This window comes from Anas acuta, chromosome 4 (genome assembly GCF_963932015.1).
Source record: "Anas acuta chromosome 4, bAnaAcu1.1, whole genome shotgun sequence".
NCBI classification, from domain to species: Eukaryota; Metazoa; Chordata; class Aves; order Anseriformes; family Anatidae; genus Anas; species Anas acuta.
Window position 1 is genome coordinate 28,825,375 of NC_088982.1, and position 23,123 is coordinate 28,848,497.

Genomic DNA, 23,123 nt, shown 5'->3' on the forward strand with positions numbered 1-23,123 from the left:
TGCATTTATTCTGAAAGCAAGTTGCACTGGAATTTCTGTACAAAGCTGGAGCAACCAAATCTCTGCTGTAAACATGGCTCTAACTTTATCTCCTTTTGACTCCAGTGTGGCGTTACCACTAAACCTAAAAATTAGTTTCAGACTGGCTAAGAGCAGCATCAGCCTCCTTCTAAATATTTAGATAGTAAGATTTTAGGGTTTTTTCTTGTATCAAAACCATGGAAGCATTTTCATTTGCATGCTATTTCTTATTGTCATTCTAATTTGACCCTGGAAAGCCATTTCTTATTACTGCTGATACAACGTTGCTTCTAATGCTTAAAGCCTATTGCTGTCCTGTATGTAGCACCCTGACATGTCTTGAATTTGAAGAAAGTTATAGCAAGAAAAGTTACACTGATAAAATATTGGAATTTTAGATGGTTTCCAGAGACAGGAGATTATGTATTTTGCATACTTAAGAGAAATGTAACCACAAGTGGATATTAATATTGTAAAAGATTTTTGTAACCAGAGATTATTATAAACATAAATTAATCCTTCAGCTTGTTACTTAATCATTAGCTACAATTACACTTTAATATATGTATACTCAGCAATACTCAGTTGTTTCATTATATTTTCAGATAATCATATTCCCTTGGAAGAAGCACGAAATCACTTTAAAGTTATTACAATTAATGATACTGGAGCAGGAAGACACTGGAGCGATAATGAAGTCAGAGCTCTGATAAACATATGGTCAGATGAAAAGATACAGCAAATGCTTGAAGGGGCCACGAGAAATAAAGAAATATTTGAGGAAATTGCCAGAAGGTTAATGAAACGTGGAATAGACAGAGACTGGAAACAATGTCGCACAAAGTACAAGAACCTAAAATATGAATACCGTGCACTACAGAAAGAAAATGAGCACCTTGGTAATCCCAGGAGAAAAATGAGATTTTATGAAGAAATTGATGATATCTTAAAAAGACAGCCTCTAGTACCATCAAGCTGGCGATATGAAAGTTCAAGCCTCTTATCAGGTACTAAAATCTCAGTAATGAGATAAAGCGACTAAAACAAAAGTTAAAGTTGCCTGATGACCCATGGTCCTGGGGTGAAATACAAGGCTGAAATGAGGAGGGAGGGAAAATAACTGCAGAACCTCTATCTGCATGGTCAGACAGGCAATGCTCAGAGGATAGCAGTGGTCTTTGGAGGAGTTTAGAAGTGAGAAAAATAACAAAAAGTAAAAACACCCAACATGCTCAATGTTATTAGAAAGCCTTTGTGCTTTTGGAAGACTAAGTGAGATATGGTGAAATGGTGCTAGAGAAACAAGACAGGCCTTAGAGGTGATCCAACAGGCATGTAAAGCATGACTGATACAGAGCTGCAAGCTCATAACAATTAGAACAGTGTAACAGTCAAGCCAAGTGCAAGGACTTCAAAAAAGCAAAGTTCATTAATTAAATTCACACCACAGTCAATAGAGGAAAAAAATCCAGGGCTGTAATGTGTATTTGAGCACTTGTAATTATAATCTGCCTGGAGCAGAGGCAGTTGCTCCTGAGAGCCAGAGGAGTCAGGTGGATCAGACACTTGTGTAGAAGCAACTGTACCACTGCAGCATATATATGCAGCATAATGCAGCATACAGCTCAGTGAATTATGGTAAACCAGGTCTAATTCTGGTTTTTCTAAACACACCAGATAATAATTACCAATGCCACAAACAGTAGTTGAGGACTTGAACCAGTTTGGCAGCAGAGGTCAGATGGACAGCTTGAGCAGAAGCTGCTGGAGCAATCCTTGAGGCAGCTGTCCTTACTTGTGAATCAGAGCCATAACACGGTGTCCAGCAGCACCCTACGGTAGTGCCATTGGGTGAGGCTGGTGGCCATGAGATGACACTGCTGCTTCCCACCTACCTTGTTCTTATGCTAGATGACATTCTTAAGACATCCCTTTTCTTCCAAATCCAGAAACTGAAGGTATTAGTGCTCATTTCTCCCTGTAAATGGATTTTTTCAACACCAAGAGTATTTGAGCTGACATGGCTGCTTTACATTTTAGCATGCCAGAAAAGGGCCGTGCTATCTGTGCTGTGAATGCTGATGCAGGCAGGGTACAGGAAAACAATAACCTTTCATAAAAGAGACTTTAATTATTAGCTTGCCTGAGGCATCTGTCAAGCAAACGTATGTGTCTCCACCCTGACTGTGTGCCAGTCCAGCACCTAACTTCTCTAGAAGATTCCTACTGCTCCAAGTCAGTTGTTGCAATGCATTTGCTTTTGCAGGATAAAGCATTTTGGTTTGTGACTGACTATGCTTTTAGAATCTCTGCAAGATACTTAGTAACCTTGCTTCTCTCTTTTAAGTTTCAGTGGGAGATGTTACAGCAAACACAGGATCCTTGGGTATCAAGAGAAAAACATGGAATGATGGTAAGAGCCTCTGACTTTTTAAAGCATCTACACATTACTGTTAAATTGGATGCCACATACTAGTTTACAGTTTAAAAAAATCCTGTAACTTGTAATCCTGTAAACACCAACCTCCAAACTAACATTGTTCTTGCACTTTTAACAATCTGCATGTGGGCCTAAGGCAATTTCTTTATTTGAATCTTCATCCCTGATAAAAAATCAATAAAAATGAGGGAGGCATTGGGAAATCATAGAATGGCTCGGGTTGGAAGGAACCTCAAAGATAATCTAGTTCCAAACCCCCTGCCATAGGCAGGGATGCCACCCACTAGATCAGGTTGGCCAAGGCCCCATTCAACCTGGATAGGTATTATATATCCATTATATATATGGATATATATTAAAGAAATAATTCTTTAATTTGTGAGAGTCAAATGTAAGAAAAATATTAACAGATTTTAAAAGGAAGAAGCTGTTTAATAACCTGTGTTGCTCAGAGGAAAATATAGACAGTATCACAGTCATGGTTGTGATTTCTTCAACTTATACCATGTGTCAGTAAATGAGAGGAGAAATTATGTCCTTAAAACTGCAGAAGAGAAAAATAGGTTAAGATCTATTATCAAAGCAATGATATGTTAAAGAATCACTGACAGAAAAATGAAGGAAAGGACAGCAATATGTATGCAATCTGAAAGGAAAGGTCACGAGCTATTCTTGTTCCTACTAAAATTGGCCCTAAATAATCAAAAGTCCAAAAATGATGGATAACAAAGTTAGTTTTTAAGAGACTTCCCCTTACTTTTAATACTAAAATTATGTCTTGCCTGTAGACAGATGAACACAAACAGATCCAAACACTACACCATTTCTGTTCATTACATTGTTAGAAATTGCATTAACAGCACTAACTCTATGTAATTAAGTATTATTTCTTCTATTGTCAATTAGCTGTGTCTTGCAGAAGGTGGTAGCTAGGCAAAGCCTGAGAGTTCAAATATGAGAGAGCAGCCAGAATGATTTTTACAAGGTCTACTTCATTCCTACTGGTCATTATACAATGACCCCTTACACAACACCAGACAATGCCTGCCAAAAGAGGGTAATAGAAGGACAGCATTAGGGAAATGTGGCATGTGCTTGACTTCAGTCAGCAGTTCATTGACTTGTACACTCTAAGTGCATACTTTGCTTTGTTCACAGAGATGTCACCTGTTCCACTTAAGAAAAGTGCTTCTGAAAACACCATACTCCAGTTTCAAAAACTGTTAACAGAGAGAGTGCACACAGAAGGCAAAAAGTTACTGTTAGAAAGGCTTTGTAAGCAGGAAGAAATGCAAGACCTCAACAGAACTCAGCTGTATGCTGATCCATCAGCCATACAACAGGTTGGTTTAATGAACTTTCTAACAAATTAGCATGCAAAACGATTCTCTCAGATGGTAAGAAATTAAATAGACTTATTTGTGAGAGTAGGTCACCCACATGAGTACATGGTTGCTCCCCTTTAATTTATTCACCTTCAGACATCTGAATTAAAAAAAAGGTATGAGTTTCCATCATAATCTTTAACAATGAACTTCTAGAAGTGGCATCAGTTAGTCTAATAAATTATATAACTTCTTCCTAATGCCTTGGGTCACCTACATTACATAAATGACAGGGTTAATTGAAAGAAAAAATCACTTTGACTGATCAAAGAAAACATCTACACTTAAAAATTTCAACCTATCATGTTCAATTACTATGTCTAACCATTCTAGCAAATTAGTCCTCTGCAATTAAGTGAACTGTTAAGTGAACAAAGATTTTCTTTTTGGTTAGGCAAGGCTAGGCGAGGAAAAAAATAACCCTTAATTCCTTTTACCCTGCTAATCTTGTCACCTGCTAAGGTAGGGAACCATCCCTATCTGCCTGCAGAGGGTATGGTGCTGTGCAGTAATGAACTGGAGAATTCAGTGAGCCAGAAAGTTGGTACCCACCTAGAAGGGACAGATATGGGTTCTGGTCCTTGTTGTAAGGGATCTGCCCTGTCCAGTAACCAACCAAATGAAGCAGAAAAAACATAGACACTGTACAGGGAGATGATAAATGACAAACACCATTAAGTAACCCTGCAGAAACCTACTAGCCAATACTTTGTGATTGCGTAAGCGAGTACTTTACAGCCTATCCTGCCTGCAAGGCATGCATTTGCAAGGTTTTCCTTTGAGTGTATTCAAGCAGAAGAACAACTCATTTGTGGATCTGTCATGTTTGTGCATAGACCTGCAGAGCTCTGCCAAAGCTAGGTTAGTTCTGGGCACACACACAGACTCAAGTGAAGTCAAACAGTCAAGTTCTCATTGCAGAAGCAGCAGCAACCAGTTTTGTTCTGTTTTTTAAATACCCAGGGGCCTAAATTCCACTCAATCCCTCTTCACTAAATTTTACACAAAGATCTTAGTGGATCTAGTGCTTTGTTTCCCGTTCTGTGGTTACTTATTTTCTTGTTAATTCTTTTATGAGAGATTATATGAGGGTATTATTTATCTTCAAATTATACTGATTACCTTTCTACAATGGTAGACTTGATCTGTTATTTGACTAACACTTCAAAAACAATTCTGAGAAGTTAGAGAAATATCCCTAGAAAATCATAATTTTTGATCACTTTCTAAGTGATCAAAACTTCTTAGAGATCACTGTCTAAGTTGTGCCAGTGTATACTTAGTGACCATTTTTCACATTTACATTGGTTTCTTAGTGTAAACCAATGTAAATGTAAAAATCTTTAGCTTATAATGAGACAATTGTAATACTAATCACAGTTAGCTAAAAAACAACAAAAACCTTTCCTTTTTTCTTTCCTTTACAATTGCAATGGTTTAAAGACACATCCTTGAACTTACATGTATTATATTACTTGCATATAGAAATGCAACCTTTGGCAGGACAAGGAATCTGTCCCTGTCCCTGCTTTGTGATTAGGTGTCCTTCTAGAATATGCTAAGCTAGCTGAAGAGCCTCCTGTTCCTAGCAGCACTAAAATCACAGGTTAGTCCTTCTGTGGAAGGGGACAGAAAAAAATGTGTTCCCATTCTAATTCACTCCAGGTTATGTAAACAGTTGAGATCAATTCAGATTTAGATGAAGTTTTTAAGATAACTGTACTCCATTCCCTGAGTGCAAGGCTGAAGTTGCATAAACCAGCTGCCACTTGATAACTCATTGCAACATGAAGATCTCTTTATTCCTGCTGGCTCCCCCACAAACCAGCTCATTTTGATAGTCTGACACCAGACTAACCCAGATGAAAAAAAAAAAAAGAAAAAGAAAAAAGGCAAATGATTTTCTGTGCAGTTAGTGAGTTGAAGCAGCCCAGCAAGTCCTCAGGTGTGCTAGCCCTAACTTGGAGCAGCTCAAAGGTGCTTTGTTGCAGTCTGACTGCCCTCACAGAAAGAAGGCTAACTTGAGGAAAGCAGTTAGCATTGCAAAGACAAACTTCACTTAAAATTCTGAATGATGCATGAGGATTGCAGTCTCTCCAAAGCTTTGCTGTCACTCATTACAATGCCCCTGCCTGCTCCCACTACCCCCAAAAAAACATCTTCTATCTTCTCTCAGAATATGAAAAAAAGACTTATTTTATTAATTAGAACAATCTCAATATGCATCTGTATTAAATGCTGCTGTCCAGGTGAAAACTGTACCGCAGTACTCAGGCAAAGGACTGTCTAAATTCTTAGAAGGTCAGAGCACACACGCAACTGCAGAGCATGCATGCAATCTCTCTATTTGGAAACTGTTCATATCGACACTAGAGGGTAGGCATGATGCAAGAACTGACAGACAGAAAAAAAGCACGTGTGGCTTTCTACTTTTTTGTTGTTGTTGTTTGTTTTCCTCAGAAAACATGCCTGCACTTAGCAAAGAGCAGGATTTACCTAACAATGTGCAAAGAAGGTGGACTTCCCTTTGTGTGAGATTCCACTTCTATTCTGCTTTGTAACTAGAAAGTATAGCATGCTTTTAAAAATGATTTTGACAGAAAGCTCTCCCCTTCTTTTCTACCATTCACATTTATTTTTGGCCAATAGTGGTAAGTCAAGTGTAGGGGAGCATTTGGCACTATCTAATACTTATACACTACTCACACTTCTTTGTAAGAAGTATTTTACTTGAACGTTTAGGAAGCTGAGACAGATAAATCAAAGTGGCATCAGGACAACCTTTCTTCATTGCAGTTGTGGCTATGATACAACATCACTTACTGCTTAGGGACAAAATAACATGAAGGTTGCATTCAGAATTCCAGTTATCTAGAGCTATGGTCTGCTGCCTTTGACAGTATCTTCTGGGGTGGTGACAATGGGCTAAATCTAGTATCACTAAAATAGAGGATTTCTCAAGAAAAGTCCCTTCAAATACAGCATTTAGTTAAGCCAACTCATCCTTCCAGAGTATTTTTACATTTACTTGAACTTGTTCTGAGGCTCTGCTCTATAAATGCGTTACAGTCACACAATATTTAGCCTAGGCATGCATAAAGGCAAGTTAAACACAACTTGGGACATATCTGACACTATCTGTTATGTGTGAGAACACTACAGTAAGACTCAGAGAATCTGAAAAGAACCACAATATGGTTCCTTTTAAGCAGTTAAGCCAGACCAGGTTGTTTCCATACAACTGTTCCTGAGAATCTAGTATAAATTACATCATGGAAATGATCCAGCTTAAAAATCCAAACCAACATCAAGTAATGATGGGAACAGCAGCGATCCTATGAAAAAGCCTTTGTTTTTCTCCCTCCTCCACAAATATCTGCACTATTAGCAGGGGACCATTCAGATTAAGGACATATCTCTGTCTTCTCCCCAGTTTGCCAAGGAGGATACTGAAATTTTTGAGGTGTAGCAGATAAATGGAAAAATCACCACCCCGATCTATAGTCCATTCACCTCTGAAGCACACTTATTCACTGAGATGAATGGGTCCCTTTACACGTCTTTGATAGGGCTATTACCCTGGAAAGTCCCCTGAATGCCTCATTTAGTTTATTTCCTGGTAGCCTGAAATGTATTTGGGCCAAATGCCTGGAGAATGGGCTTCACTGAGCAGAGAGGTACTTGCATTCCTGGAGTCCAGGAATGCAGTCATCACTGTTGGCTTAAAAGCACTCCCTCCACACTCCCACTCTTCTGCAGATGGCGTCTGTTGCATTGGCACCAGCACTCGTGCTCAAATGGTTATCCACAACTTATTTAAGTTCTAACTTAGTAACAAGTTAGAACACCCCTGGGTTTTTTTGTTTATTTTAAAGTTCAAGAAAAGGGAGTGAGAGACATGGCAAAAAGAGCAGCCAGGACACTTTATTTGGCCTACAGCACCCATCAGGAACCAACCTGTGTTGTGTACAACCCTGATGCCATGCATCAGGCTCAAATTTAAGGGATGGGCAGACAAAGCAACAAAAAGCAATCCTGTGAAAATAACTCAAGAGCTGTATCATGCCTACATGGATGACTTAACTGAAGTCAATTTGAAGAAAAATTAAGTCTCATCCCCACTCCACAGCTAGGTTAATGTGACAGAATTAAAGTCTGTTGGCCACAATAAATGTAATAGCTATTATCTCTGAAACATCCTCTTTAAATACACCCTTTAGTACCACTTATCTGCTGGTTTTCCCCCTCCTTATGTTATCTTATTCCAATTCGTAATTCCACATCCAGAGATAAGACCTAAGGCTGGACTGCATTTTGTGAAATACACATTATACTCCAGGGATTGGAACGTGGTTAGAATGTAAGTCTGGTTTGTCTTCACTTTCAGGAAATCGCCATACAGGAAAGTACGTAAACAGCTGTAACAGCTGTAACGGATGTAAGAGCTCAGCACAGTCGAAAGTGAGCCAAATGCCTCACTCATTTCCCTTCCTGCAGTAGTGAGCGGTGTGGTGTCTACTTAAACTGGGCTGTCAGCACCTAGCAGCACAGAACAGCCTATAAACTTAAACCAGTACTACCTGTACTATACCAGTACTATAAAGTGTTACTATTAGCTACATGCAGTAAGAGTCTCTGAAAGTACTCGAGAACCTTTTACCAGCATGTACAGCACAAATGTGCTGGTAAAACCCCATACAGGCTCAAGTTATTAGCTGGACATTTTACCCAGTATATTCCATAGGGAATGTATATACAAGTATGATTAATTACAACATTTGGCGTTTAGACAGTTAAAACATTAACTGCTGCTTTTGCATCTGGGGATGGAGGATTTGCTAAACCCATACTGGGTTCTTAAGATGAAAAGAAAAGGTTACACACCAAATTATAAGGATCATTACCTGCAGCATATCCATAATCCTCAGAAATTTTCCATCCATTTGGTCTAATTTGCTCAGGTGAGACACCATACCAATAACTTACTAAAAAGCGTTATAAAATCTGTCTTGCAGCCAAGAGGTTGTATATAAAAGGTAGATAATCCGATTAAATATGCTATGCTGACTGGAGATATTTAGAAGAGTGGCTAATTGGGATCAACTAGCAATTCTACTGGATAGAAAGCAAAGTAAAAAGCCTAGCTTACAACAGTGGTGGTTAATTTGGCATGGTTGTGTGAGTTTTAATAGTGGACAGTCACAGGGAAGGTATCAAAAACATGCCTGCCAAGTGTCCTTTCCTTTTACTTTGCTTCTCATCACCAATCCCATACATAGACCCAGCTGAGCTGGAATAAGAAATAATCCCTGTCTTAACCAGACTTCCACCTGCACAGAAAGGGCCTTTTAAAGATCTTATTAAAAAATCAGCACAAAGCTGAATTGCAGGTTTCAGTACATGGCATTACTGCCAAAAATATTTTCCAAAGAATTTTGCAAAAAGTTAACAAGAGTCACACTTGTTCCAAGATTAAGGTTGCAAATTTGTCCTGGTCAAGGACTCAAATGACGTTTAATAGATTTGTAACTCGCAGTACTCCTCCTCCCTCCCTCACCGCCCCCAAGAAAGTCCTCTCCTTACCAATATCCCTTGACTTTATTTTGGCAGGCAGTAGATTTTATAGTGATTTTGTTCCCCAGCTTACAGTTTGTAAAATGACTTAGAATACCCACTTTGTTAATGTTAAGCCCAGAGTAACAGTTTTAGCTTTAAAGGCTTTAAAGTTTCAAACATAATGAAATTCATTGCTAACATAACTATAAAAATGCGTCAAAACCAGATGAAAATCACTAACAAATGGCCTTAAGTTAAATTGGTACAATGTTCTTAGTGCATGGAAGGACTGTTAGTAGGAATACACACATTTTTTGTTGTTTTAATTCACAGTTCACCACTATTAAGTAAAAGCCAATGAAAAGCCATATTCTGCCTTCTGCTACAAAGGAGTGTGAATTTAGGCTTTGACATCTGAGCAGCTGTTTTTTAATTAAAAAAAGAAAAAAGAAAAAAAAAAAAGGAAAAAGCTTTAAGAAGTTGTCACTTGCATGACAATAAAGTGAGATTCTAAGTCAGCCTTTCCTGGTGTGTCTGCTTGTGGGCCCACTGCAGAACCCAGCTTACAAATACACCTGACTTCATGCAGAATAGTTTCAGTGATACAAACAAAACCACTCAAATACATGCTAAAATATTCTGTTTGATTGATGCAGTGTACTGAGTTTCAAGCTTTCAGTTGCAAACATCCTTACTGAAGTAAAGCTCTCCAAAGCGCCTGAATATCTTTCTAACGCTGTAAAAAACCTATCAGCTCTTCAGGCCATTTATCACAAAAAGCAAAGCCTTTTACTTTGCTGCAAATGCCTGTATCAGAACACAGAGCACAAGGAATTCATGCCATATGTTTTTGTGGCTTGTAACAAGCACTCTATGTTTATGCATACAGATAGGATTTCAAGGATTAGAAATTATGATGTGTTCCCAACAGCTTGCTCCACTTTGTGTAGATCAGTCATCTCAAGAATGCAGCTCAATGCACTGCCATGCTTGAATATTCTAATTTCTAAAATCTGAGGTGAATTAAGGGCCAAATTCTGACATTTGACTTACTGCACAGGACTAATTAGCAAGAGAAGAATCATGACTATGACTATCTAAGGCCAGTAGTCATTACCTACACATCCTTATTAATTTCAATGGGAGGTCTAAGGACTTTATTTTCTAGCGGACAAACTTCTGATGGTCACTCAGGGCCTGCTTGGGACTATCCATTGTTATTTACCTACCATACTTCTCTCCCATATTTACATACCTTGAAAGGAATACTGTTAAAGAGATGCTTCTTACCTTTTCAGTTTAAAAGAATGTGTTTAGTGTAATTTACTGATACAGTTGATGCTAAAACTTAATCCTGGTTTTCAAGAGATGTTCCAACAAGAACAGGTGCTACCTTATTACCTCCTGATAGGGATGCCACCGCCTTTTACTACACTAAGGGAAAATTCAAAGAGGTTAGAGAGAAACATTAAAGGAAATGGGAACATTTAAATCTCAGCTATTTAATAGAATTTTATTGCCTGTTTGAAAGGTATACCTAATTGAATGGGCTGTTTAACTTCACAGTGAAAGTAAACAAGTTTGATTTTACAGATGCAATAAGGTTTATGTCTCTAAGAAAGCATCCCTTAGATTTTTTAGTTACTGAGTTACTAAAGAAATCAAAATCAGAGGTAGTGTATGTATGCCTTTAGGTACTTATTCTGTGATTTTTTAGAACTTGCCAATTGCTTCCACTGTAGTCACAATATTAGCATTACTGGCTACAGTTGTCTCAAATAAGGCTCCTCAGGGGCATTTGATACTAAAGAACTCATGGAAATCACATATACTTGTCAAGTGCCCATCAGAAAAAAAAAAAAAAAAAAAAGGAGAAAAAAACTGTGTATTGAAAATCATGAAATACGGTTGCAGTGAAAGTTGAGATAGTAAGCTGCAAAATGATGAAAAACACAGCAGTCATTTTATTTCCAACTTAGAAACTCCATCCAGGTCCACTAGTGTAACTGTGCAGGCATAAATGGCATCAGATTTTTTTCCAGCCTCTTTACAGAGAAGTGGCTCAACCTAAAATAAGACCATTAATTGATTACCCGGCTTCATTCCTTGGATTCTGTAGTTTTATCATTCCCAATAAAAGTGATTTTGATGGACACTGGCAAATATATGTAGCTTACAAATGATACAGCTGCAATCCAAAGAGACATTAGTACCTGAGTGTGATGTAGGGATGCACCATTTAGCCAGGGAAAGTACCTAAAACTTGGCTATAACAAGCAGAAAACCTGAACGTAAACAATTTTATACTCTTGGTCCAGAACAACTTCGGAGCAACCCTCACATGTCTGTGACCTCAAAAATACAGTGACCAACCCCCCCCCCTTTTTTTTTTCCCCCCTTCTTCGGTGCATGTGTGCAGCCCACCTCCCCAGACTCATGCATGTGCCTGTTTTCACCTACTTTCCACCACCGTGAAGTGAAGCGAGGCTTCCCGCACAGGCGTTTGGGGTGCAGAGCCCAAGCTCCCACGTGCGGGTGGCCGTGCATGTGCTCCCACGAGGCAGCCAGACCTCGCTGGCGCCGAGATAGCGATGGGTGTACGCTCAACTCCGAAACGCCAAGCGAGGGCAGAACCAAAACTCCACAGCCCCCCACAGTCGCTCACGGATGTTGACGGGGCCGCAAAGCTCCCGGCTGGCAGGCGAGTTTTCTCAGCCCGCACCACTTGTGGCTGCGAGGAGGGAGCCCCGCGGAGCTCTGAGCGCCCTTTTCTGTTGGCGCAGCCTCCCCTCGCCCTCGGCGGGGCTGCGTATGAGCAGCAGCATCTCCAGCAGGGCCTCGCCACCAGAGCGGGACGGCAGCGGGGCTCGGAGCGGGAACGGGCCCCGGCCACGCCGCTCCTTGTGCCCGGCCGCCGCCGATGAAGGAAGGGACCCCCCCCCCCCCTCCCCACACGCCTTCTCCCCTCCTCCCGCTGCCCCCTTACCTGTGCTGCAGCCCCACCAGCCCCAGCGTGATGACATGGGGCACGTCCAGCTCGGTGGGCCACACGCCGGAGGCGATGCAGCCGAACACGCCGCACTCCTCGCGGATGCCCAGCTCCTCCAGCTCCATGGTGGCAGCGGGGAACCGGGCACCCAGCACCGGGCAGCGGCGTGTGGCGGCGGCGGCGGCGGCTCCCCTCCCGCTCTCCTCTCTCTCTTCCTCCCTCCCTGCCTGCCTCACGCAGCCAACAGCGCCGCGCGGGGCCGCCGGTAGCCTGCCTCATTTACATGCGGGGGGGCTGCGGCCCCGCACGCCGCCCCCTGCCCCGCTGGGGGGCTCGGGGGCTGCCGGGGGGGGGAACGGGGGCGGAGGGCTGGGGGGCGGCTGGGGATTGAGGGAAGGGGAGGGGGGGGGCAGCAAGAGGAGGCGCGGGGTGGCGGCCATTAGCGCTGCCCGCCCCCCCGCCTGCCCGCCCCTTCTCGCGGCCCTTCTTACCGCGGCGCCGAGGCCCGGCGGGGTGCGCTGAAGGCTCTGTCCTGTGCCCTAGGTGCCTGCCGCCGCCGCTCCCGCCGCCATCGCCATCGCCATGGCCCCCGCCGGCTCAGGTAACCGTTGGGGAGCTGAGGGGGCCGGTAACGGCCGGGGGCTGCTGGTGGTGGTGGTGGTTTGGGGAGAGAGGGAGTAGCGCAGCCGCCTGTGGGCTCTGGGGGAGTGAAGTAAAAGTTTTTCGTCACAAAACTTATTTTTTTTTTTAATATATATTTTTATTTTACTCTATTTTATTTATTTTGATTGGGGGGGGGGGGGGGTGCACACTGATCGCCGCGCCCCTGAGGCGAGGCGCGAGAGCTCCCCCTTAGAGCGCGAGTCCGGCGGTGAAAAAGTAGTTTTAAAGAGAAAGAACTAAGTAAAAAGTAGTAAAAGTTGCCCCCCCACGCTTACGCCGGCGCCCCCTGAGGCAGCGGCCGCGTGTGGAAGGTGGCTGAGGAAAGTTAGCCCGCGCCTCCTGGGGGATGCTGCTGGGCGCGGAGCTGCTCGGGTGTGAGGAATAAGAAGGCTCTTTTGATCTCAAATTCTTCTTTCTGTTGTTCTGTAGAGCTGAAACTTGGCAAAAAAGTGAACGAAGGTAAAACAAAAGAAGTGTACGAGCTGCCAGATATCCCGGGATGCGTTCTGATGCAGTCGAAAGACCAAATAACAGCGGGAAACGCGGCCAGGAAGGACCGAATGGAGGGGAAGGCTGCCATTTCCAACACAACCACGAGCTGTGTGTTTCAGCTGCTCCAAGAAGCTGGTAAGTGTTCTGAAGGCAGAACAAATGCCTGCGTATTGAGATGGTGTTGCAAACCATTGATGCTTCTATACTGATTTATCCTGCCTCGAGGCTGTGATGCTTTCGGTTTTGTCTTTCTTTTTTGTTACTTCACAGTTCGGCGTTTTTCCTTCTAGTGCTACAGACCTGGGTAGGTGACTTGGTCGTTTAGACCATGAGAGTATGTGAAGTAACCTAATCCACCACTATAGTTTCTCCTGTTTGTCTGGACATACCCTTAACCCTCCGCTCTGCTACAAAGCCCCAGCTGAGTAGCAGTTGCTCTAAAAGCTGTATTATCTGTTATAAATTGATAGATCTCAGTCAAACAGTAAAATCAGTGTGTTTCAAATGTGAGGGAGAGAAGGGAGCTTTCTGTATAGTTGTATCTACCTCTGTTTCTATACAAGTGTTTCTTCAAGGACAGGTGGAGGTGAAGGCCTTTTGTGAATGGATTGGTGGAGAAAGAAGACTTGATCAAGTTGTTCAGTATGATCCCCAATCATTGGCTTTCCTAGGAAGCCTGTTGTTGATACGGTACAAAGAAGTCTCTGGGGTCTTTCCATTTATTTTTGCAGTTGATTAGAGATATCGGTTCTAATTCAGAAGCAATGAATTACGTGGCTTTGCCTAATTTTCTATGGCCAATAATTAAGCTACTAATTTTAATACTCTACATATGCAGCATGAAATCAAAATGCTAAGGAGCTGCCTCAAAGACTCTTAAATAGCTTTCACTCAGTAGCTTCAGGTGCTCTGGAAGAGTATACAGAGTAAATTGCAGCTGCAGGTTAAAGCAACAAAAGAAGTAGGGTTCTGCTCTGGTTTGATTATTTGACAGGCATACATTTCAGATAACATGCATGCCTTATTGTAGAAATAGTTTGCTTTTTTCGCAACTCTTCTTGACCTACTTTATCAAAGGTAGTGATTTACAAAGGATTCTGTTAAAGTTTCTCTCCCACTTAGAGCAGAGCAAATGTCAGCCTTTCAAAAGCACACATCTGCAGTAATTGAAAACTGTAGTCAATAAAAAAGCTATGAGGGGGATTTAACGCCTGGATTTAGAAGTTACTTGGTAGGCAGTTCCTTTCTTTTAATCATTGTCCTTGAGGGCCTTATAATAAACTATAAAGATGTGATTGGTGACAGGACGAGGGGGAATGGGCTTAAGTTGCGCCAGGGGAGTTTTAGGTTAGATGTTAGGAAGAACTTCTTTACTGAAAGGGTTGTTAGGCACTGGAACAGGCTGCCCAGGAAGGTGGTGGAGTCACCATCCCTGGAAGTCTTTAAAAGACGTTTAGATGTAGAGCTTAGGGATATGGTTTAGTGGGGACTGTTAGTGTTAGGTTAGAGGTTGGACTCGATGATACTGAGGTCTCTTCCAACCTAGAAATTCTGTGATTCTGTGATTTCAGTACTGTATTTTTAGGTTCTTCTTCCATGGCTGCTGGAAGTGGAATGGAATAGAGCTACTTCTTGAAGTGATTGTTTGCAGATCCTTTGTCCTCTTTTTATGGTGGATGCAGTTGGGTTTGACATTTGTCTTTCCCTAGGAGTGAGAAGAGAGCTGTATTACACTTAAAATGACTATTGGCACCAATTGGCTGTCAATGTTTAATATGTTCTTGTATCTTAAAATTATATAAGATATGCTGGAGGAGATTCATATTTATATGTATTGTTGAGTCTAAATGTCTGTTGTCCAACAAATCACAATGATCTAGTGCCCTACATAAATGTTAGACCTTCCTTTCATTAAAAAAAAATAAGTCATTCTTTCCCTTGCCCCATCCTCTTTTGTGAATGAAGTAGCAAAAATTACCTTATATTTTGCTGTCTTCTGCTAACTCCAATTGCCCTTCACTGTATGATGTTCCAGTCCATAGATCTTCCACCAGAGGGTATATTTGGGTACTGTTGCTGCTAACTTTTTTTTAAAAAACAAACCATCATGAGGGAAGGATTTGCAACGATTGGATTTCTGACCAGAGCAGAAGGACCTGAACAACAGGTGAACATGGCGTGATAAAACTGGCAAAGTACTGACCTGTAGGAAAATAATGGCAGTGAAGGCCTTTTGCAAGGCAAAAATGAAGCCCTCTTGTTAGGCTTAAAATACGTTGAAGAGGTTCAGTGTATCCCTGAAGTCCAGAGAGAAATAAGATTTGTTTGTGCTTAAACTTAAAGATGCTTTTGAGTCTTGTTTCAGTTGTGGAGTTTGTGTAGTAATGGAACTAATCTTTATATTTAGGAATCAAAACGGCTTTTGTCAGAAAACACAGTGACACAGCATTCATAGCAGCTCACTGTGAAATGATCCCGATCGAATGGGTGTGCAGAAGAATTGCTACTGGCTCTTTCCTCAAAAGAAACCCTGGTGTCAAAGAAGGCTATAAGTTTTACCCACCCAAAATTGAGATGTTTTTCAAGGTAAGTTTCCTTTCCTATGGTGTTAATCAAACTTAGAGCTAGAAAAACTCTGTAGCATCTTTCTAAAAATGCTGGTGAATAGCAGGTTGCACTAGCAATTGACCTTCTTTTAGGGTTGGTGGTATCACTCACTATCTTGAAACTTTCTCATATTCTCATCCAAGAGCTGTTTTGTCCAAAGCACATACAGTGCAATACTGGCTCATGGGGGCATGAAAGAGTGACAAGCGAAATGGGATAGAAAGGAGACACTTTCTGATATATCCCAGGAGGAGTTGTGTCTTGTGAACTATGACCTAACGTACTTGTGTTTTGTGGTTTGTTTGTTGTTGTGTTTTTTGTTTTCTTGTTTTTTTTGCTCTCGGAATGCTGTCCAAACTTGAAGTGTTTTGAAAAATGTTAAAGTGTTACAAGTGTGTTTAATGTTGCTCTCTGTTTTTAAGCACTAATTACAAAATTCTAGTTACAAGCCAATATCTTTTTTATTTTAAGCCCAAATGTACTATCTTCTAATGGTTATTTTTCCATTATAGTAAACTTAACTTAATGTTCTTACCTGTTTTGGTTTTCTTAATAGGATGATGCTAACAATGATCCACAGTGGTCTGAAGAGCAGCTAATTGAAGCAAAATTCTCTTTTGCTGGACTTACTATTGGCCAGACAGAAGTGGATATTATGGCTCGTTCTACTCAAGCTATTTTTGAGATCCTGGAAAAATCATGGCAGCCCCAAAACTGCACTCTGGTAGACCTGAAGGTATGCAAGTACGACTTCTCACGATCCTAGTTCTGACAGGAAAGATATCACTGAATAGTTCCTAAGATAGGATTCTTGTTGTCTTTTTAGATTGAATTTGGTGTTAATATTTTGACAAAAGAAATCGTTCTTGCTGATGTTATTGATAATGATTCATGGAGACTGTGGCCATCAGGAGACAGAAGCCAGCAGAAGGACAAACAGGTAATGTTTAGTCTTTTTATCTTCTAAGTCATTTGGAAAATAGAAAGAAAAAAGTAAAACAAACACTTAAATACCTGCTTTCGGAGTGCCTTTTTTTCCCCAGATAATAGGAAGCAGGGTTATTACTCTATTGTTGAACTTAAATCAGGAAACAGAACTATTCAGTTGTTTACCCGAATCATGTAGTAGCATGTCTGAGTGAATTGCTCTGTGCTTTTTGTTCATCTACTTAAAGTGAGGTACACCGTAATGTCATGCAGAACCTAGGCTGGCTAGTGCAATGCTGCTACAGGCTGTCATGTCACTACAAGTTCCAACTTTACATTATTTAAATTAATTAATTCCAAATAAAAAATAAATTAGTTCTATGTTTTCTTAAGCTTACCCGTTGGGAAGTTAGCAAAACCTTGATACTTGGTGTGGCTAAAAGCCTTTCATGTTAACAAATGGCTATGAATTATAACATAGATGGTTGTTTGCTGAGGTAGTTGTGCATTAGTTCCTCCTTGCTTTCATCTTCCATGTTATGTATAAAAGAAGCAATTGCATCCATTTCAGCCCTTATTTTGATATGATTAAAAACTTGGCTCTTTCCACTTCATATTCTATGCAAAGAAAAGGACTCACTTTAGAAGCTCTCTTCTGTAACTACCATTATTGTCTCTCCTTCCTTGTTAGAAATGGCACCAATATTTCAGCTGGGGTATTCTTAATTATGGTAGCAAAATGAGTGCTTTTTGTACCCAAAGCGCAACAACAATTTTCATATTTGTTTTTTTCTTTTTCAGTCCTATCGAGACCTGAAAGAAGTGACTCCTGAAGCACTGCAAATGGTTAAGAGAAACTTTGAATGGGTTGCAGAAAGAGTGGAGGTATGTACACGTGGGGTTTTCATGTTTGGTTTTGGGTTGGTCAATTGTTTTTCTCCTCTAATGAACGATGTATCTAGAATCCTGCTGACTGTTTTTCCTTCTTCTGCCCCTACCCCCTTCTCCTCCATAGCTGCTTCTGAAAACAAAGAGCCAAGGTAGAGTTGTGGTATTGATGGGATCCCCTTCTGACCTCAGTCACTGTGAAAAAATAAAGAAGGCATGTGCAACCTTTGGAATTCCTTGTGAGTTAAGAGTAACCTCTGCCCACAAAGGGCCAGATGAAACTCTGAGGATCAAAGCAGAATACGAAGGTAAATGCCAAAGAAATTAGTTAGATTGAGTTTCAGATTGTTAGATTGAGAGTTAGATTGCAACAATATCATGTACAAAAATTATTTGTCATTTTAAGGAGTTGTGTGGGTGTCTCTTCCAAATTTTGTTAAACATGACTAAGCTGTTACAATGTACTTCTTCATTTGCTAATTACATAATGATAGGTTATAGGCTGCACTAAGCAATTATGGAATAATGCATTGTCCCACAGCCCAGACACAACTTCCATTACTCAAAAGCCTGAACTCTGCTTTTAACCCAGTACCTGAACTGCTTTGCCCAGGCCTTGATAATATTTATACCAGCATCAGTGGCAAGATGCTACAGGAAGTGTATTTCTGAAATGGGGAAGTGATGATTTCTCTAGCGACTAAATGTTTTTATATGTTACTTACAGGGCAGATGTTGCCGCCATCATCCTACCTGTTTATTGAAAATACACTTAATAATTTTAGATGCCATGAGAAAAATGTGATTTAAATTTGTATTTCTACCAAGAAAACTTGACATCTCTTTAAAAAAGTGTATATGCTACCAGAGAAGAGCGAAGAATTAACTATTTATGCTTATAGGAGTAGTATACTTCCTACAGAGGAAAAACTGACAGATGAGCTACGAGGGGAAGCAGTTAAAGTCTCAATGACAGTACAGATATGGTAACTACAGTTAAAAGGCACTTGTTTAAAGGTGAATTGGTTAAGAACTTATAGAATAGAAACATAGCTTAACATTTGAGCAAGAATACAGCCAACTAAGTCTCCAGTATCTTTAAATGCTGTTCTTTTCAAAAGCTAAGCAGCACTTAGTCATCTGATAATGGTACTTTTCCTCAGAGGCAGAGTAAGGCATGCTAACTTCAGTTACAGTAGGCAATATCTGGGTTTTAAGGCTCCAAGATTTGACTTAGTTTTGCAAAGGAGAAATTCAAGATAAAACTTTAGTGCTATGTAGCAGAATCAACAAAACTAACTGCAGGCAGAAGAGCTGTATACTGTGATAAAGCGCCTACAAAAGCAAGTGGGAGGAAACAAGGTGGATGGCTTATCTGATGTTCTTCTTTGCTTTTCTTCCCCCTCCCAAGGAGATGGAATCCCAACTGTGTTTGTTGCAGTGGCTGGCAGAAGCAATGGTTTGGGGCCAGTGATGTCGGGTAACACTGCTTACCCAGTTGTCAACTGTCCTCCACTTTCAGCTGACTGGGGTGCCCAGGATGTGTGGTCTTCTCTCAGACTACCCAGTGGTAAGACAATCTTCAACCAGTGCTGTTGTACTGATAGGCTAGAACAAGTAGAGCTATATGTGTGTGCGCACACACACTGTTTGGAACAGTGGATCAGTACTGAGCAAAGTCTTTAGAAATCTCTTGCACACGCTCTCTTTTTTTTTTTCTGGGCTTTTTGCAGTCAAATCAGTAGAGCAAAGATTACATACAAATACCTTTTGAAAGATACAATCCTTTGCTTATCCTTACTAAACATCTGAATTTGAAGCTGGAATTGGTATGAATGGGAACTTTTTTTGTTCTACTTACAGAACTGCACTTTACTATGATCAAAAAAGAGAAACCTTTCTACAATTGGCTTATAACAGTGCATTATTGCCTGCATAGATTTTAATTTTTGTTAGTGACTAGAACGGATGTTTGACAGCACAAAGGCCTAGAAGTCTGTTACCGCTGAATGAGGAGAGTCATTTGTTATGCTGGCTTCTGGTTTCAAATGCCACAAAGAGAAGTAATAAACATGGGACACTTCAGGAGTTTCAAAACTAGATCATGCAGCTCCTGAGTGCTGAAACAAGCATTGTTTTAAGTTGTTATTTAGAGGCAGTGTTTTGCTTGTGCCTAGAAAACATGCTTTGGTAGGTGTAGGTGACGTTTTCCTTTCTTTGCAGGCCTCGGCTGTCCTACTACTCTGTCACCTGAAGGAGCTGCTCAGTTTGCTGCCCAGATATTTGGGTTAAACAACCACTTAGTGTGGGCCAAACTGCGATCAAGCATGTTAAACACATGGATCTCCTTGAAGCAGGCTGACAAAAAGCTTCGAGAGTGCACCTTGTAAGTCAAACTAACGAGTAACTTTTTCTAGCTACACAAAACTAATGGCGTGTACATTCATTATGGTTCTCAGTTGGATGAGCTGAGAAATTCTTTATCTTTTCTGACAGAAGAAAGAATTTTTAGAACAGTAGATGGAGCCTGCTGTGTCCTCATCCCTCTCTTCTGTATTTTTTTTTGGTTTTAAGTTTTTTAATATAACTTAGTAAAAGATGGGGAAAATAGTATTTTAGTTATCTTTCTGCTGCTCCAAAATAGTGCTGTTCTGCTTTTCAGTGTAGACTGTTAACTACAGCTGATGTTCATGTCAAGATAATGATTTGGTGATTCAAATAGAAATCCCCTTGTTTTCTGTTTCTGTAACAGTAATATTCTTCCATAGTAATAATGTATGTCCTGAACTTTATTAACTCAACAGGACTAACTAAAACTAGTACTGATACTGTTCTGCTTGCAATGATGGTATGCTTTCCTTTAGCAATAAAATGGCAACATATGCTGTATTAATAAGAAAATAATCTGGAAAAATGTAAGAGCCTGAAAGAAATATCTGCCTTATTTAAAAATCACAAATATTCATTATATTTTCTCATGTGTGTATGTATGCACATATACATCCCATCACTATCATCTCAAATGCTGTGATGAAGCTAACACCAGTTCTGTTGTTCACAAGCTATAGATCTGAATGGAATTGTAACTAGGCTTGTTGCCTACTTGCTGTAACCCTTGACTAGTCAAGTCTTTGCCCTTTAAATACTAGGCCAATCTCTAGGACCTATGTGGTGTTGTCAGACTATCCTCATACACTTCAGTAACTCTAGCTGTATGTATCTATATTCCCTCACTCATTGTTTCTATGGGAATTGTACTGAACTGAAGGTGGGAACAAATGATAAAGCACCAAACTACTGGGGGAAATCTAAGCATGATTGTCTCGTCTTTGCACATACCATTCTTCTAAATAGGTACTGATTCTGAGAAATATGCAATTATTCAATGTATGTAACATTCATGCTTTTTATAATTAAATAAACTATTGAATTCAAAGCTGTTCACAGAGACTTGATAAACACAAATCAGTCATCAGCTGTGGTGTATAACTTCACGATCTGAAATTAGGTGAAACACTTGTTCAAGTTTATGTGCTAAATTTGCACAAGGGTGGCTTTTGCAAGGTGAAGTAGTAGACAACATAGCTCCCTGTTACAGGAAGCTGTGTTGCTTTGTTCATAAAACATGTTAAGAGTTGTCTTAGAGGCAGAAGTGTTAACAGCACGTTCTTCCCAAAGTTCGTATTGTGAAATGCAAGTGCTTCCCTCATTTTTCAGCATTCCATTTATTGTACTGAGGCAGTAACCTAAATATTTCTTCAGCCAGCACTTGCTTGTGGTTTTGTCCAATATTAAAAAACTATCCCAAAAAATTCTTAAGTGCACTTATCTTCCCCAAAATTACAATGTAGAAAGGTTACTGACATCAATTTGTATTTTTTAAATTGAGGGAAATACCTGTAATAAAAATACATTTTTAAGCTACTGTGGAACCTAGGACCCTAGATTAGATCATATCCTAATTAGCAGTTACCTGCTTAACTGCAGAAGTCCTTAGAAGGTATCAGCAAGCAGCTGTTTAGAATTAACAGAAGGAAGTACTCAGGGTAGGACTCATTTTACATCCTCAACTGCTTTAAGTACAGGTAAATGGAAGCTGATGTTCAGCCTTTAATAAATTGTCTTCAATCATTAAAAAAAAAAAACTAAACCGCATTCTATAAAAACTCAGGTCAAGTATAAAAATCTAAGTTTCCATTGATATCCTCCATCTTTAACTCCAGAGTTTAAAAAACATTCCCCAGGACTTTGAAGATAACAGTCAATATCCTGAGCATGCGGAGTTGAAAAAGTGAATTGAAGTCCCCAAGGCGCAATGATCTTACTTTTATAGGGATAATAGCATAAAGGCACTATGTTATTGATGTGGGTTTTTTTTTTTGCAAGCTGCTGAAATAATTCCTACCCAAAGAAAAAGCACACCTTTATGCGCACTAGAGAAAGCATGAAAGGTTGATTTTTTTAAATCAAACAGCAGAAACTCCACACCTGAAGTTCCTGCAGAGCTTAAGTACCTCTACAATTGGGTTGCAGTCCCAATCCCTATTCAATTTCAGATCTAAGTATGTGCATTTGAAACTCAAAATCTTCAGAACTGTGCAACTGCTTTCTGCGTGATTGGAGACACCTGAAGCCTCTAGCTTCATTTTCAGAAATTCCATTTCCCTACCCCTTAAGCATCTGCTGTTGTCCTTGTGCAGAACCATCTTAGGTCTTGACAGGCCGCAACAGCTAAGCCTCTTACTCATCTAAGTCCCATCAGGATACACAAAATCAGTATTACAGCCAGAATCACAAAGCTTACCCACTCCCTCAAAACATGAGATGCCCTCCAAGTTACAACAGTCACCCAAGTTATAAATAAATTAATCCCTTCTCTACTGGGAAAAAGGGACAAAACTCAAGTTTTCCCTTAGAAAGGTGCTTTAACTGCCATGGGCATTTAGAAAGTCTATAGGAGGGGAAAATCCCCTTTTAGGGCTATTTCAATTTGTTTCCTTAAATGACTGCAACAGGTGTTAGATCATCACAAGGCTGCAGCTGATCATGACTTCAAAATATCAGTTCAGTTATAGTGTGAATTCTCTGAAGGATTTAACTGGAAGAGTGTGCCTTGACTGTAAAGATCTTAAAACTTGAAGAAGATAAAAGATTT

The 23,123-nt window shown here is 40.3% G+C and overlaps 1 protein-coding gene across 1 annotated transcript in view; it reads left to right on the forward strand.

Moving 5' to 3' along the window:
- Nucleotides 1–21,404, forward strand: part of PAICS (phosphoribosylaminoimidazole carboxylase and phosphoribosylaminoimidazolesuccinocarboxamide synthase) — a 39,250-nt gene extending 17,846 nt beyond the window's left edge. Inside the window, exons 7-21 of the mRNA XM_068679356.1 lie at nucleotides 627–1,028; nucleotides 2,369–2,434; nucleotides 3,620–3,833; nucleotides 5,163–5,173; nucleotides 5,387–5,452; nucleotides 8,234–8,307; nucleotides 12,935–12,992; nucleotides 13,484–13,681; nucleotides 15,954–16,132; nucleotides 16,710–16,889; nucleotides 16,980–17,093; nucleotides 17,882–17,965; nucleotides 18,096–18,276; nucleotides 19,380–19,538; nucleotides 20,192–21,404. Of these exons, the coding sequence (XP_068535457.1) occupies nucleotides 627–1,028; nucleotides 2,369–2,434; nucleotides 3,620–3,833; nucleotides 5,163–5,173; nucleotides 5,387–5,452; nucleotides 8,234–8,307; nucleotides 12,935–12,992; nucleotides 13,484–13,681; nucleotides 15,954–16,132; nucleotides 16,710–16,889; nucleotides 16,980–17,093; nucleotides 17,882–17,965; nucleotides 18,096–18,276; nucleotides 19,380–19,538; nucleotides 20,192–20,358 (2,153 nt within the window). The 3' untranslated portion in view covers nucleotides 20,359–21,404. The remainder of the gene's footprint in view (nucleotides 1–626; nucleotides 1,029–2,368; nucleotides 2,435–3,619; nucleotides 3,834–5,162; nucleotides 5,174–5,386; nucleotides 5,453–8,233; nucleotides 8,308–12,934; nucleotides 12,993–13,483; nucleotides 13,682–15,953; nucleotides 16,133–16,709; nucleotides 16,890–16,979; nucleotides 17,094–17,881; nucleotides 17,966–18,095; nucleotides 18,277–19,379; nucleotides 19,539–20,191) is intronic.
- Nucleotides 21,405–23,123: the final 1,719 nt, after the last annotated feature.